The sequence below is a fragment of the Pecten maximus genome, chromosome 16 (genome assembly GCF_902652985.1).
Source record: "Pecten maximus chromosome 16, xPecMax1.1, whole genome shotgun sequence".
NCBI lineage: Eukaryota > Metazoa > Mollusca > Bivalvia > Pectinida > Pectinidae > Pecten > Pecten maximus.
The window spans coordinates 2,045,359-2,062,347 of NC_047030.1; the positions used below are offsets into that span (position 1 = coordinate 2,045,359).

Consider the following 16,989-nt stretch of genomic DNA (forward strand, 5'->3'; position numbering starts at 1 on the left):
GAACAACCCATCAACAGCTCTAATAGGCGAAGTCATTCCTCCCGAATGGGAAATATATTTACTCTATGTTTATCTACCAACACAATTAACCGTATCATTTTAAGGATATGCAGAGAACAAATAGTGATGATATATACCATTCCGCTTTTATTCGTTTATCTTTACATTTTACAGCCATAGATCTGACTTTATTTCTGTGAATTTGCGACCAACAAACAGCAATTCTAAAAGGAATACACATGAATCTTTATATACACAACCTTATATTAAACAGGCAGTCTGTTAGGCGCCTAGTGTTTGTAATCAATCTTGTCTTGAATGATTAGCAGCTGTTTGGGGCAGACTTATGGCCATATGTTGACAAACTAACCACAGTTGTTTCATTAATTTCAAAAATCTCAAAGATGATCAGAAATTGTAAAAGAAATCTATTTTTCGAGCTCATTGATCAACGAAAAATATAAACATTGGGTCAAAGAGGTTTTGTTTTGAGCTCCTAAAAAGATTGTAATTGTAAATATTGTCGGGATACGCTTCAATAATATCTGTTGATCTTATGCTATTTCTCACAAAAAAACATGATCTATCTCAGTTTGATATCGGGCTGAATGCCAAAATATACGGCACCTAAGTGGCGACGGTATAACTAGCACTTAACAAGTTAGGTGTCGTGATCTTTATAGATACACGGTCGTATTGTAAATAGAATTATCGCGAAATTAGATTATTTTCTGTACTAGTAATGTTATATATATCCTCGGCTGTCTTTCCCAGATCGCTTTGTTTGATGTGTTCACAATTGATGTTCGTGAATGTGTGAACGCTGTTTAATCTGACTTTGATAAATTCCATAGTTTTGGTAAACCGTTTTGTTTTTTGTTTTATTTTTTTCAATGTGAACGGAAATTGTGAAGCGAATTCGTGTTTTTACATTCCAGTATGTTTGATCATTTGATTTACCGTAACCGGCTGACATGCTGGTGGGAGATTAAACTGTATGTCCCCGAGGATTTCAAGGAGAGTCTACAGATCTGTATTTATTCCGTTTTATATCCCTGATCATCCTTCAGGTTCTAATCATATTTCTAAACATATTAGCACACAGAGCAGTGTGTTCGTTTCTTCCGTGGCGGTGTTGGTGGTGGAGGTCAACAAAAGTACACTGGAGAGTAAATCCTGCTACAATCTATCGATAGGGGCGACTGAAAAAAGTCCCCTACAGAATGGAGTATAAGGATAACAATCCAGCGATAGGGGGCGACTGAAAAAAGTCCCCTACAGAATGGCGTGTTAGGATAACAACCCAGTGATAGGGGGCGACAGAAAATAGTCCCCTACAGAATGGCGTGTTAGGATAACAATCCAGCGATAGGGGGCGACTGAAAATAGTCCCCTACAGAATGGCGTGTTAAGATAACAATCCAGCGATAGGAGGGTACCGAAAATAGGCCCCTGCACTATGGAATGTTAGGATAAATTCTGCTACAATCCAGCGTTAGGAGGCGACTGAAAATAGGCACCTGAAGAATGGAGTGGTATCAGGAGGCGCCTAAAAATAGGCTCCCGAAGAATTGTTAAAATGAATCCTGATGCAATTCATCTATTGTGGCGACTGAAAAGAACAAATCCTGCTGGAATCCAGCTATAGAGACTACTTAAATAGGCCCCTGAATAATGCAGTGTTAGAATATAACCAGCTGCAAACACCTGCAGATTTTAATTACAGGGGGCAACTTAAAAGGACATTAGACCGATATAGACCTGGCTTCTCCCACTGAAACAGTTTGTCATTTTGTCTCCTTTCTGTTCCTTCTCCTACTGAAACAGTTTGTCATTTTGTCTTTTCTCCTTTATGTTCCTTTCCCCACTTAAACAGTTTGTCGTTTAGTCTCCTTTTGTTCCTTTTCCCACTACAACAGTTTGTCGTTTTGTCTCCTTTTGTTCCTTTTCCCTCTGAAACAGTTTGTCATTTTGTCTCCTTTCTGTTCCTTCTCCTACTGAAATAGTTTGTCATTTTGTCTTTTCTCCTTTATGTTCCTTTTCCCACTTAAACAGTTTGTCCTTTTGGCTCCTTTATGTTCCTTCTCCCACTGAAACAGTTTGTCGTTTTGTCTTTTCTCCTTCCTATTCCTTCTCCATGTCGTCGGTTTTTCCAGTTGACATCCCTCGTTTTGTGGCCCATGATATTGCGAGGACGCTGTGACCGTTTCAAACAAAATACCAATGGGCTCATGTTCTTGTAAAGATGCTGTGGAAACTACACATTAAAGCATTTTATTCCGAAATCAAACCCGCCCACTTTAGACACGGGGCCCTATATCACTTACATGGGTATAATTAGTATATTTTTGTCGCCAAATCTTTTCAAATATTTAAAGAGTTTGATAGTCATTTGAAATAAATTTCATAAAAAATGTTTAGCTCTCTTTTGTAGGAAGTAGATGAACAACATCTGAATCTGCATGATGAAAGAAATGCTGCTTTTTCATATTGAAGTACATTAAACTTATTTCAATATTGTAACCTTACTACATTTTGTACCATGTATTGTGTGTAAGAACAACACATGGCAATAATATCTTCGACCCGACAGTATTTGTTAAACCCTTCATACACACAAATATTTCCTACTCTGCTTGAAGTATAATGTATGGGCATCCAGAAGCTTTTGGTTTGTTTGTTTTTGTTTAACGTCCTATTAACAGCCAGGGTCAACAGGGGCATCCAGAAGCGAAATTAAGAAAAATTCAAATCGGCAAAAATCAAGCATTATGTTAAAAATAGCTAAAGAGGTGTAGGTAGCCTGATGATTAAATCAGTTTGATTATTTTGGACATTGGCCAATTTTTTTAAAGCAGCTGATAAGTGCGAATTACATATATTCGTGAATGATTTGTTTTCCTTGTGTTGTCGACAAAACTCTTTTAAAATCCCTATAGATTTATCAACAAAGCCATTTCAAAAGATTTTACCAAAGGCATACTTAGACAAATAACATAGTTTTCTCTAAGATCTGAAACAAAAACTCTTATATCAAGCATCAAAGGATTTCAAGACAAGTTCATCGGTAGAAATCTTCCCATTACCCTTCAGGGGATGAATACGGTGGTGTAATTTGATTACGGTGGTAATATTGCGGTATAAACTACTAATGAAGGAATTGGGCGTCATTTGAAGTAAACATGACCTAGGTCATTGTTAAATCATCGAGTAAGATTTCTATTTCGGAAAATTTAGATATTTTACAGGGACTTGAGAGAATATCACAATCTCTACAGGGATTTTGGCACGAATTCCAAACCCCGGTCTATATACAAATGTATGAATCATAGATACAGAGACACCGGCCTACGGTCAGTACCTGGCAACTGCCCCACGTAGGTTTCGAACTCGCATCCCAGAACGGTGGAAGGCTAGCGTTAAAGTGTCGGAACACCTTAACCACTCGCCCCCCCCCCCCCCCCCCCCCCCCCCCCCCCCTTTTTTAACACAGTGATACGGATAATGTACATATACCTCCTTTAATAAAAATAAAAATATATAACTGGTAATATTCGCGAGGATTAAATTCTTAGATATTCATGGTCATTAGATATAGCGCGAATACCCAGCGAATAATTATTTAATAATAGAATTTGTTCTTCTGCAGAATATGTACGACGCGGTGTTGGGCGAAATTTATTACCCGAATCCTAGTTCCGACTTGGACAACCCCAAAATCTTACACCAGAAATCTACATGTAGTTACGCCTGCGACAACCGGGGAAATTACACCGTCGATGAATATCTATTATCCCAACTTAGATTGAAACAAAATAATGTATGTGTGATGTTATGTCCGAAAGGACAGCAGCAACAAAACAAACCATGCTGGACAAGATGGCGGTACTCTTGTCCTTTGTCACTACGACCCGAAGTTACCCCTCAAGCTCGCCTGTAATGCCTCGCCCTATGGCATAGGAAGTGTTCTATCGCACGTGATGGACAACGGAGAAGAGCGACCGATTGCTTTTGCGTCACGTACACTATCGAAGGCTGAACGCGATTATTCGCAAATTCACAAGGAAGCTTTATCGCTATATTGGGGAGTACAGAAGTTCAATATCTATTTGTATGGGCGACACTTCACACTCATTACTGATCACAAGCCCTTAGTAAGCATTCTACACCCACAAAGGTCATTACCAGCAATGACAGATGCACGTTTACAACGTTACGCTATTGTCCTATCCGAACATTCATACGACATAGAGTACTTGCTCAGAAGCGATAAGCTCTTTTACTTTGGAGAATGATTTCTCGCATTCCTGTGTCCACTTCCATGTTTGGTCTGCTTGGAGTAATTCGTTCAGTGCCCCTACAATCATCGCCAGATTTGGTAGAAATCGGCGATAATAATTTACCAGTCCCAAGAATGACCGCACCTGTTGTACATTTTCCGGTCTCGGGGCGTTACTCATAGCTTCAACTTTCTGAGAAGATTTGTGTAGGCATTGAGCTGTGATCTCATGTCCACAATACGAGACTCTATCCTTGAAGAATTCACACTTTCCAAGGTTGGCCCGGAGATTGCGTTCCGCCAACCTCTGTAATACCAAGGTGGGGTTTTTCAAGTGTTCCTCATTAGTCTTTCCACTGATTATCATATCGTCAGTTACACGTACACACTGGGTGAAGGGTACGTTCTGTAATACCTGGTCCATAGCCCTTTGCCAGAGCGCTGGGCTGATGCCACTCCAAAAGGCAAGCGATTGTACCTAAACAGGCCTTTGTGAGTATTTACGGTAAGTAGTTCCTGGGAGTCCTCCTCAACCTCCATTTGAAGATAAGCGTGTGTCAGATCTATGTTTGTGAATTTCTGTCCGCCGGCTAGAGAACCGAAAACATCCTCAACCCGAGGTAAAGGACATTGCTCGACCTTCAGTATGGGGTTGACATTGACCTTGTAATCGCCGCAAACTCGGACCTTTCCTGACCTTTTCACTACAGATACAATGGTTGTGGCCCATTCACTATGTTCAACTGGATTGATGATCCCCTCGTCTTGAAGTCGTTGTAAATCCGCCTCGACCTTGTGGCGTAGTGAGTAAGGTACTTACCGTGCTTTGTGAAATTTCGGTTGTGCATTCTCCTCGACTGACAACTTAGCCTTAATGCCTTTAAGCTTGCCAATTCCATCCGCAAATATATGTTTGTAGTTATCCAGGATCTTCTCGAGTGTAGAGTTAGCGTTTTTGTCTGTCCGTGTGGAATGCAGTTCGTTCAGAACTTTGATCTCTCTCCAGTCCAGCTTTAACACCTCCAGCCCGTCTCGTCCAAACAAGGCAGGTCCAGGCTGGGGCACCACAAGTAACTCTAGTGAATTTCGAGATTTATCCAGCTCAACGTCCAACATTATTTTTCCAAGTGGCCTAATTTCCTCACCAGCGTATGTTCTTAGACGCACATTTGTTTGCGAAAGTTTGCGTTTACGAAAACGACTGTTTGTACATGTTTTCAGGTACCAATGTGATAGATGATCCTGTATCTACTCCACCTCTGTGATAATCCCATCTAATTTTGGCTTTACACCAATGGGATTGGATTTAGACTTCAAACTGTTTATTCTTACATGGTAGTACTTAGGTGTGAAATCCTCACTGAAGATTTCCTCAGCATCATCATTTTGTACAAAGTTCACCTTATGACCCGGTTTCACATCTCGCTTTTTCTTCAGACAAGCCTTTTCAATGTGTCCTTTCTTAGAACAGTAACGACAAATGGTTGAAATGTGTGAACATTTGTCTGCAGTGTATGTACCGCTACATCGATAACAGGTAAGTTTAGAGGCACTATGTTTATTGTAATTACCATTCGCTTGTTTCGACTTGTGTTTGTACTGGGGATTTGTGTCCGCTCAGTTTGTTTACAGTTTTGACCGCACCGCGTTGACTCTGTAGCTCAGTCGCGTCTCGATGAGCAGTCTCCATAGCAACAGCAATCTTCACCGCTTTTTCCAGTGAGAGGGTAGATTCCGCTAATAAACGTTTTTGAGTGTGTTCATACCGAAATCCGCATACATAACGATCTATCAGTGTGTCGTTCAACGTGTTCTCAAATTTACAATGAATCGCTAACTTTCTCAGCTCTGCAATAAACGATGAGACACTTTCTCCGGGGTTTTGATCACGTTTGTGGAAACGGAAACGTTCCGCTATCACGGACGGTTTGGGCATAAGATTTGAGTTCAATAACGCTATTAAATCAGGGTATGCCTTTGTAGCAGGTTTGTCTGAGGCACATAGGTTTTTTAATAGGGAATAAGTCTTGGGACCTATCACCGTGAGTAGAGATGCCACTTTCATGTCGTCTCTTACCTTGTTAGCAATGAAAAATGGTTCCATGCGTTCCGTATATGACTCCCACGTTTCTATGACGTCATCGTAACTGCCAACCTTACCTATGTTAATCGCCATGATATAACTCTAAACCTTTACACAATCCTCGTCGCCAAGAAGGATGTTATGTCCGAGAGGACAGCGGCAACAAAACAAACCATGCTGGACAAGACAGCGGTACTCAATCTACTTTTTATTCAACTTCGCATGACAGGTATATATCAACATATAAATCAATGCATCCGGGATATGGTATTGAATTCCGGATTAACTAGAACATACACAACATGAGAAAACTAAGGTTTTGAATTAAAGGTCGTTTTAGTTTGAAATGATACTTACATGGTCTATGGAGTAGGTACTCTACAGTCTTTGTAGGTAATTTGATATACATATATATATTATACAAAACAGTATATGGATGACCCATTATTTATATATATATTATACAAAACAGTATATGGATGCCCCATTATTTATATATATATTATACAAAACAGTATATGGATGACCCATTATTTATATATATATAATATACAAAACAGTATATGGATGACCCTTATTTATATATATATATTATACAAAACAGTACATGGATGACCCTTATTTATATATATATATTATACAAAACAGTATATGGATGACCCATTATTTATAAATATATATTATACAAAACAGTATATGGATGGCCCTTATTGATACATATATATTATACAAAACAGTAAATGGATGGCCCTTATTGATATATATATATTATACAAAACAGTATATGGATGACCCAGTATTTATATATATATTATACAAAACAGTAAATGGATGACCCTTATTGATATATATATATTATACAAAACAGTATATGGATGACCCAGTATTTATATATATATTATACAAAACAGTATATGGATGACCCTTATTTATATATATATTATACAAAACAGTGTATGATTGACCCTTATTTCTATATATATTATACACAACACTAGATGGATGACCCATTATTTATATATATATTATTTCATCCAGCATTTTTGAAATTTAAAAAAGTAATTCTTCGTAACTCTTGGACAAGCGGCCTCAGATTACTGACGATATCCCTACTTAACGCACATATATGTTGAATGTTATGTAACCCGGGCTTTCAAGCTGTACAGGTTGTTTACACTTAAGACCGAGCTAATTAAAACGGTAATCCAATCAGACCTTGTCGGCAGAGATCATTAACGGACAGTAGCTGACACATGGGACCAACTCTACATACGATATACCATCTGACCCATCACGTTTTACTGCCACATAGATCGATAGATACGTATGTTCCGCGCGGATTCATACAGTTTGCAAACGAAATTTGTTTCATACCCCGATGAAACTAAAAAAAATGACACCAATGCTTAAATGGTATTTTAATTCAAAACCATAAAATTTCTGTTTAAACTCCGCAATATTACACCTTTCAGTTAGAATCTGTCGGGCTAAAAATGAATCAAGCTGCATCATACAGCTGTTTCACATCAGTGATGTTATGGACATCATACAGCTGTTTTGTCCTTCTAGGACTCGTCAGATATGTTAAGGATATCATACAGCTGTTTCGTCCTTCTAGGACTCGTCAGTGATGTTAGGAACACCAAACAGCTGTTTCGTCTTTTTATGACTCGTCAGTGATGTTGGTCACATCGTACATCTGTTTCGTCCTTTTATGACTCGTCAGTGATGTTAGTGACATCATACAGCTGTTTCGTCCTTATAGGACTCGTCAGTGATATTGGTGACATCATACAGCTGTTTCGTCCTTCTAGGACTCGTCAGATATGTTAAGGATATCGTACATCTGTTTCGTCCTTTTATGACTCGTCAGAGATGTTGGTGACATCATGCAGCTGTTTTGCCTTTCTAGGACTCGTCAGCGATGTTGGTGACATCATACAGCTCTTTCGTCCTTCTATGACTCGTCAGTGATGTTGGTGACATTATACAGCTGTTTCGTCCTTCTAGGACTCGTCAGTGATGCTAGGGACATCACACAGCTGTTTTGTCCTTCTATGACTCGTCAGTGATGTTAGAGACATCATACCGCTGTTTGTCCCTCTAGGACTCGTCAGTGATGTTGGTGACATTATACAGCTGTTTCGTCCTTCTAGGACTCGTCAGTGATGTTAGGGACATCACACAGCTGTTTGGTCCTTCTAGGACTCGGCAGTGATACAAGGGACTTCACACAGCTGTTTCGTCCTTCTAGGACTCGTCAGTGATGTTGGTGACATTATACAGCTGTTTCTTCCTTCTAGGACTCGTCAGTGATGTTAGGGACATCACACAGCTGTTTTGTCCTTCTATGACTCGTCAGTGATGTTGGTGACATTATACAGCTGTTTGGTCCTTCTAGGACTCGTCAGTGATGTTAGGGACATCATACAGCTGTTTTGTCCTTCTAGAATTAGTCAGTAATGTTAGGGACATCATACAGCTGTTTTGTCCTTCTATGGACTCGCCAGTGATGTTGGTGACATTATACAGCTGTTTGGTTATTCTAGGACTCGTCAGTGATGTTAGTGACATCAAACAGCTGTTTTGTCCTTCTAGGACTCGCCAGTGATGTTGGTGACATTATACAGCTGTTTGGTCCTTTTAGGACTCGTCAGTGATGTTGGTGACATCATACAGCTGTTTCGTCCTTGTAGGACTCGTCAGTGATGTTGGTGACATTATACAGCTGTTTGGTCCTTCTAGGACTCGTCAGTAATACATAGGAGACGAGACCTATGTCTCATTCATGTAATTTTACTTTTCGTATATTCATGTATTGAGGGGAATCAATAAAGCTACGTTAAAGATTGTAATATACACAGATATGGGTATCTGTTACTCTGGCTTTACAATAAAGATGGCTGTCTACAGGTGTTTACTTTGTTCTTGGTCAGTAAAATGATTGCCTTTTCTTAGATTTTCGGTAGGAATCTTTACCCATAATTTCATTTTTCTTGGTCAGTAAAATTATTGCCTTTTCTTAGATTTTCAGTAGAACTCGCTGTCCATATTTATTCATATCCTTCTCTAACAGTACAACCGCCACCACCTTTTCTCTGTTGGTTGCCCCTAGATGTTTACAAGTCGGGTAACATTATCGCTGTACCATCTGACGGCGCGAGATAGATAAGGGAGACAATCGATAATACGTTTAAGATCTATAGCAGAAATAAACAAATCTTTCGCAGCAAGAAAAGGAAACTGTAGATTTCTGTTATCACTTGAATATTTTTGGTGTAGGAGGATGTTTACTTGAACCAGATTGGAACTCTCGTGCCTTCCGAGGAAGTTAATTTGCGCTACCGTGAAGCACTCCACGGCGCTAGAAATCATGTTGACAGAAGCTGGCCTAGTTACGGAGGAGACCATATGGTTCACAACATCTAAGTTTAGTATGATCACACGACAGGTGATACAATCGATGTCTGGACACCTACAGGCTTGACAGATGAGCTAGAAGCTGTGTGTTGATCAACACAAGGGCTCATATAACATCACAACCGATTCTCGGTATGATCGTCCGGGTTACCGACACTCCAGGGACACCATGCACTTGCTTGTCGGTCATTTTTTGTCGGCTCTTTATGGAAATACTGATGACTTCGGTAGAAAATTGTGATTAATAAAACAATATATATATATATATTATCGGCATGATATCAAATAGCACTTCAATCTTTTTATCAAAGGTTGTTTACTTGACTATCGTTTCCGATTTAACCCCAAATTGAGAGGCAATACGAAAATGTTCACAATGCCAATCACAAGTTTTTGGGATGCATTAAAACAGGTTTGTGGATTAGGCATTTCCCACCGGGAAGGGTAAACGGTCGCACAATGCATGGTGAGCTGTCTATGCATAGTCGCTTTTAACTTGTGAGCAATCGAGTGAAATTTAGACTTTGACAGACCAGCAGCGAACTGTGGGAAAATACTTATACAGTTACGGAAACGTGTTAGTCTCGGTGATATAACTATTAAAACTGTTCTAGTGACGTCATTAAATACTCTCGCAACTAGTAACGTCACAATGAACTCACCCAAACGTTCTGCATTTCTGGGTGATGACAAAGAAAAACTTATATATAAACATTGTAGTACCAGTGACGTCACGGAAACCTCGCTAACAGCAAAGTCACCAAAATGTTTGTTTACCTCATGTGACATCACGGAAAACATCTTTTGGAAAAGCTGAAACCTTTCACATGATTTGTTTATTTTGCGTGTTCTGGATAAGTAATGTGTAAACAGATTTTAAATCACGTGCCAGCTGTCATCGTTAGTGTGATTATCTCACGTTCGGACCTGGTAATATATCTAAATACGTTAAGATTAACTGAGACCTCCGTGAAGTTGATTACTTATTCCTTATTCCTTTCTCTTTACAAATTATCACTTTAAATGGTTCAAAACTAATTAATAAGCATTCACAATGCACATTCCACCATTCCATTCCTTATCCATACATTATTACTTGTTCAATACCCCCATTAAAGGTGTTAATTACTAGTAAAGAGAAATCGAATAAGTAATGAAGGAATCGAATAAGTAATGAGATAATCGAATAAGTAATGAAGGAATTGAAGAAGAAATTAGGTATGGATAAGGAATGAAATGGTCGACTGGATGATGGGAATGCTTAATAATTAGTTTTGAACCATTTAAAGTGTTAATTTGTAAAGAGAAATCGAATAAGTAATGGAATAAGGAATAAGGAATAAGTAATCAACTTCACGGAGGTTTAACTGAGCCGATAACTAATGTAGCCGATCGGGATCAGATGTCATAATCTCGTCCCGAAGGCTAAACACGTGACAATAGTATCGCTATGGATTTGTCATCCATCCACGCGGTCGCTCCGCGCTTTCGTGTTCTTTTCTCGCGTTAACACTGTATACCGTGTATAGATGTCGCATAGTCGCGTTATCACTCTACCAATGAGGAGTTAACGTTCTGTCACAGGTACTATCACGTGACGTCAGATGGGGAATCCCACTGAGGAAGCAAGAGTATGCAGAATTTTTTTTTCGGCATGGCGTATAATATTCTTTTGGCCCTGGATATGACGCGACAGGTGGCGTTACTGGTCAAGATGAAGTATGTGATTGGTCAATGTAGCGGTAAATGCAAAATACAGATATGCAGTTAAAAACGAAACAAAGTTAGGATTGAATAAAAGCTAATTAAGTGGATGTATCTTTTCAAATGACACATCAATACAATTATATTCATGATTCAAATGCAGTCTTAATATCGCCAAAAATTATTTTAACTGATATAATTTTGTTATCCGTTCTAAAACGCATTAGTTCGTTAATTTTTACCAGCAGTTTTACATTATAACCACCAGCATTAAAACTACGCCGTTTATCGTTTTTAAAGATATTTCTTGTTTGGATCTGGCCACCATCAGTTAAGACAAAACTCGATGAGCCTCTCTTCCTTCCGAATCTGATAAATGTGCCACAGGGGCTTGGCACGAATTTCTAACCCACGGTCCATACACTGGTATATATATATTTATAATATGTGTAAAAAATATACTGGTACATGTCCCCTGTGGGTTATGCTACACCTGTACGGTATAACTGACAGAATATCATCATTAAGTGATGTTATCGTGTGTCGTATGAAAACATTTTGAAAGTTTAGCGAGTCTGCCGAACTGTGACGAACATGATATCAGATTTCGCTTCGGATTAGTCAAATACTCCGATAAATTTGTCATTTGTAGCCATTTTATAATTAATAAAACGAAACGAAATGGAAAAATAATCTTGTGGGTCGATTAGGATTATTTATAGACCTGTTTTTGTAATTTGACCTAGCATGTCATTAAACTGACACACTGTGTTGTTATCTGTTTGTAAGATTACACGTGGACGAGCAAGCTGTTGACAGCCGCTGATTAAATCAAATCTGCAGTATTCATTATTTTGCACTCGTCTCCAATTCATTTAATATCATTAAAACGAACGAACGTTAATATACGACGGACATTAAGTGTGGCCATGATCAAATTATCGGTCGTGATTTACGTCACTTCTGGCTAATAAGAGTCCGTCGTTAGAGTGACGTAAATAGTAAATTAGGTCATGATACCCCGTGGATTAAATGTTGGAGAGAGAGACCTGACAAGCCACGATTTCGTCTTTTCAGTGTTTTATCCCAGGGGCCAGGGGTTTGAATGACATTATCTACGACATGCATCAGTGAATATATTTTGGATAAAAATCGGTTATAGCTATCTGTAATAAAATGTTATGTGCGGATGATATTCTTTAAATGTTTCACGGGGCTTAACTTAATTAGACAGTCCCAACATCGGGAAAATATCAAAAACTTTTTAAAATAATAATTTTCCTGAACGTTAATGTAATTTTAGGACAAATTACACTTCTTGGTATGGTTTCCTTCCAATACACATATGTACATATACATTGTACTTATACTTAGGTATCGAAAGCATCAATTATCATTGTTCATATTGCATCAATGTGAAAATCTCGTTCACTCCTTATAACTTGATGTGCAGTAGGTATATTATAACATCTACACCGCTATATACCAATACTTTGTGACATATTTTACCCCTGATTTCCGTACACACCGCCAGGGGTAATAATGAAATAGAAACGACATGCAGTGAATTCCATTCCATTATGTTTCTGTTCCGTTTTATATTCAGTTCGTTTCGTTTGTATATCATTTCTAGTTTTAACTATACCGTACCCGCCAAACCCTGTTCGTTGGCGTCACGGCCAACGTTATCGGGGAAATGATGAAAACACTAAATGGTGTTAAAACATGTATCAGAATATAGTATGCGTTTCATTTAACTCAGAACATGTTTAATTTCAGAACTACACAGTATTTTAATTGATACCGTGTAAAACGTTAGATTCATAATATTTTCATTAAGGTCATCAGCCGCTCAAACTGGTTACCAATGATTATGACTTGAATGAAATGAAGTGTGGGTTTATGATCAGGGACACAGTACTTTTCAGAGATCCATTACTTTTGGGTTTTTGAAACATGATGTAAAAATCACGTATGTGATACGCTACCTATTGCCAGTACTACTAACTTTTAAGAACACTAATACCTATGGTAAGATTGAGTCGGTTGGTGTCTACAACGTCTTCAGTTCAGGAGACATTGGGGAGCTCAAGACAAAGGCCCACGGTGTCCCTCTGGATACTGGTCATAGAAGGCGCGAAAAATGACCCCTGAAGAATCGTGGAGTCTTTTTGAGGGGACACAGAAGCGACCCAAATAGATATGTTGTCCCCATTACCACCCTCGGGATCTTAAATCTTTCCTTTCGTTGATCACTGTCCTGTCTTTCTCTCGATGTCGTCTTGACACCCGTCCTCATATGACCCTGACTGTCGGCGTCCCCCGAGACACCCGTCCTCATATAACCCTGACTGTTAGTATCGCTTTGACACCCGTCCTCATATGATCCTGACTAATACTGTCCCCCTAAACACCCGTCCTCATATGACCCTGACTGTCGGCGTCCCCCGAGACACCCGTCCTCATATAACCCTGACTGTTAGTATCTCCTTGACACCCGTCCTCATATGATCTTGACTGTTACTGTCCCCCTAGACATCCGTCCTTATATTACCCTGGCTGTTGGTGTCCCCCTAAACACCCGTCCTCATATGATTCTGACTGTTGATGTCTTCTTGACACCCGTCCTCGTATAACCCTGACTGTTGGTGTCTTCCTAGACACTTATCCTTATATGACCCTGACTGTTGGTGTCTCCAAAGACACTCGTCTTTATATGAGTCTCCTTGACACCCGTCCTCATATGATCCTGACTGTTGGTGTCTCCTTGACACCCATCTGCATGTGTCCCTGACTGCTGGTGTCTCCTTGACATCCGTCCTCATATGAGTCTCCTTGACATCCGTCCTCATATGATCCTGATTGTTGGGGTCTCCTTGACACCCATCTTCATGTGACCCTGACTGTTGTTGTCTCCTTGACACCCATCTTCACGTGACCCTGACTGTTGGCGTCCCCCAAGACACCCGTCCTCATATAACCCTGAATGTTGGTATCTCCTTGACATCCGTCCTCATATGATCCTGACTGTTGGGGTCTCCTTGACACCCATCTTCATGTGACCCTGACTGTTGGTGTCTCCTTGACATCCGTCCTCATATGAGTCTCCTTGACACCCATCTTCATGTGACCTTGACTGTTGTTGTCTCCTTGACACCTGTCCTTATAATTATTACCCTGGCTGTTGCGACACATGTAGTTAAACACATACAATTACATATCTATGTCATTAACCAATCGAAACGCGCCGTTAGGGATGTTAAAATATGATATTCTTGGAATTTCATATATGTAAAATAACGGATTGTGATAACTAAATCTTTGATTTTGGAAAATTTTGAATCAATAAAACTGATAGTATTTGAGTTACTGAATCACTGTATCACATGTTTCTTTAATGTAATTTGTACTTATTGCTGGTGAGCTGAGAAGTTTACAGCTGAATCAAGGACTTAGAATCAAGATACTATTTATAGAACATCATCTCCGGACTTTTATAGTCACGGAATTAATTGCATTGTTTGTGTGACGTGATTAATTTGAATCCAAAAATATCACTGTCCCAGATTGATTTCTCGGATTGGAGAGGCTCCAATTAACAGCACAACATTAATTAACTCAATTTATTAACGGTGATCGATGGTGTTACAGTTCGTTATAATCTCTAATCACGGCATTCTTTGTTTCACAAAGATATTCAAAGTGTGTCAGTCTTTTCATACATATTATGCAAGTGCTACATTTTCGCCATAATCTAAATGCTTTTATTATATGTCGTTAATGCAGATAATATTGTTGGCCAGAAACAGCTTAGGGTCACTAAAGTGTTTGTTTTTTACGATAGTTTGACGGTAGGCTAAATGAAGCGTCGACATGGTACTGATCTTATTGCATTGGACGTCTTATGAACGCAAATTCTTCCCACAGTGTACTAAACATTTATGAGCATACATGCAGATAGTTAGGATGACGGGACAAATTCAATATATTATATTATATTTTGTTTTATATCTTTTCAGATTTGAGTGACATCGATGTGCGGCTGCCAATATGGTGGATACAGAACTTATCATCGTCATGGCGATTCTAGGGGTGTTCAGTATTGTTGGCACCATCGGAAACTTTCTGGTATTATACATCTATACAAAGAAGCGTGACAGAACCACATCAAACATATTCATCCTGACGCTTGCAGGAACAGATTTCCTAACGTGCCTCGTTCTGGTACCATTCAATATAGTGGTTATTGGATTAGACCACCGTCTAGAGATTGACGTCTTCTGTAAACTGTACATGTTTCTTCTGACCTGTAATGTGCCGTTTTCTGCCTTTGTCATGGTCGCTATAGCCTTTGACAGATATTTTTGCATCTGTCATCCTTTTTTGCACGCCATCAACATTCCTCGTGCAAAAGCCATTGTGCTTGTAATGGCGGCACTCGCGTGCGTATTCGGCATTTTGACGTCATTGATGTATTCTATTCATCCGGGTCCGCTGTCCGATTCTACAACTGGATCTAACATCACGTGCTTGGACACAGTGCCATCTAGCGACCAGCCTTACAACACATCATTCACAGGTTCCGAACTATGTGACGATGTTGGTATAATGAACAACGGTACGGCCGAGGCTGAGGAGGATTTATCAGGTGTTTGTGTCCCATACAACAATGTCTTTGGAGAAAACTTCATATGGGTATATCAGAAAATATACGCAGGATTTTACTTACTATCATTTTTGATTGTGTTTGTATTATATGGACTCATTTATCGAGCAATTCACCTTCGGCGTGCTCTGAAGGCGAAACGGAAACGGTCAAGTCTGTTTCCGGCGGCAGCTGAAATTTCAATGGCAGAAACACAAATGACGGCGCTAAACGGAAACAACATTGAAAATAATGGTGAGTCTTCAGAAAAATGTGCGAAGAAAAAACACCCTGGACAGATCAAAGATAAAAACTTCTATGCAAATATTCGAACGGCGGCCATGCTATTTATAGTAACTGTTGTGTTTCTGCTGGCTTTCCTTCCAGCCTGGTTGATGGCCCATGGCTGGATACCTTACAGTCCAATCATTTTCTATATGTACTTTCTGTACAATGTCGCGAACCCGGTTATCTATGCCTTCATGAACATGTCATTTCGAACGGATCTTAGATCGCTCTTGTGTTCTAGGAGATAGGATGTGTGGCTTCTCGTAATTGTGATGAATGGTTGTATTGAGAAATATTTTTTAAATATTAAAATTTGATTTGTAAATAAATTACTGATGCAGACTCCTGGTATTCTTATTTTGGACAGATGTTGATAAAAAGTTTACAGAGTTATGGCCCCTTTTGAATATCTTATACTTCTTGTTGCTTATTGCTTGGATTCTTCATAAACTTGTGCTGGCCATTCTACTCGTATTGAGAATGTATTCACGCCTACAGAACAAAATGAATACTATGGCAAAAGAAAAAAATTAATAAAACACTATTTTTTCTCCAAATGATGCATTTTCA

General features: G+C 39.2%; 1 protein-coding gene across 2 annotated transcripts in view; it reads left to right on the forward strand.

Annotated features, from left to right (window-relative positions):
* The window catches only part of LOC117345398 (cholecystokinin receptor type A-like), a 54,935-nt gene extending 38,173 nt beyond the window's left edge, over positions 1 to 16,762 (forward strand). For both annotated transcript variants that reach the window (XM_033908471.1, XM_033908472.1), the window contains exon 2: positions 15,506 to 16,762. In XM_033908471.1, coding sequence (XP_033764362.1) covers positions 15,537 to 16,667 — 1,131 coding nt within the window. In that variant the 5' untranslated portion in view covers positions 15,506 to 15,536 and the 3' untranslated portion in view covers positions 16,668 to 16,762. The remainder of the gene's footprint in view (positions 1 to 15,505) is intronic.
* Positions 16,763 to 16,989: the final 227 nt, after the last annotated feature.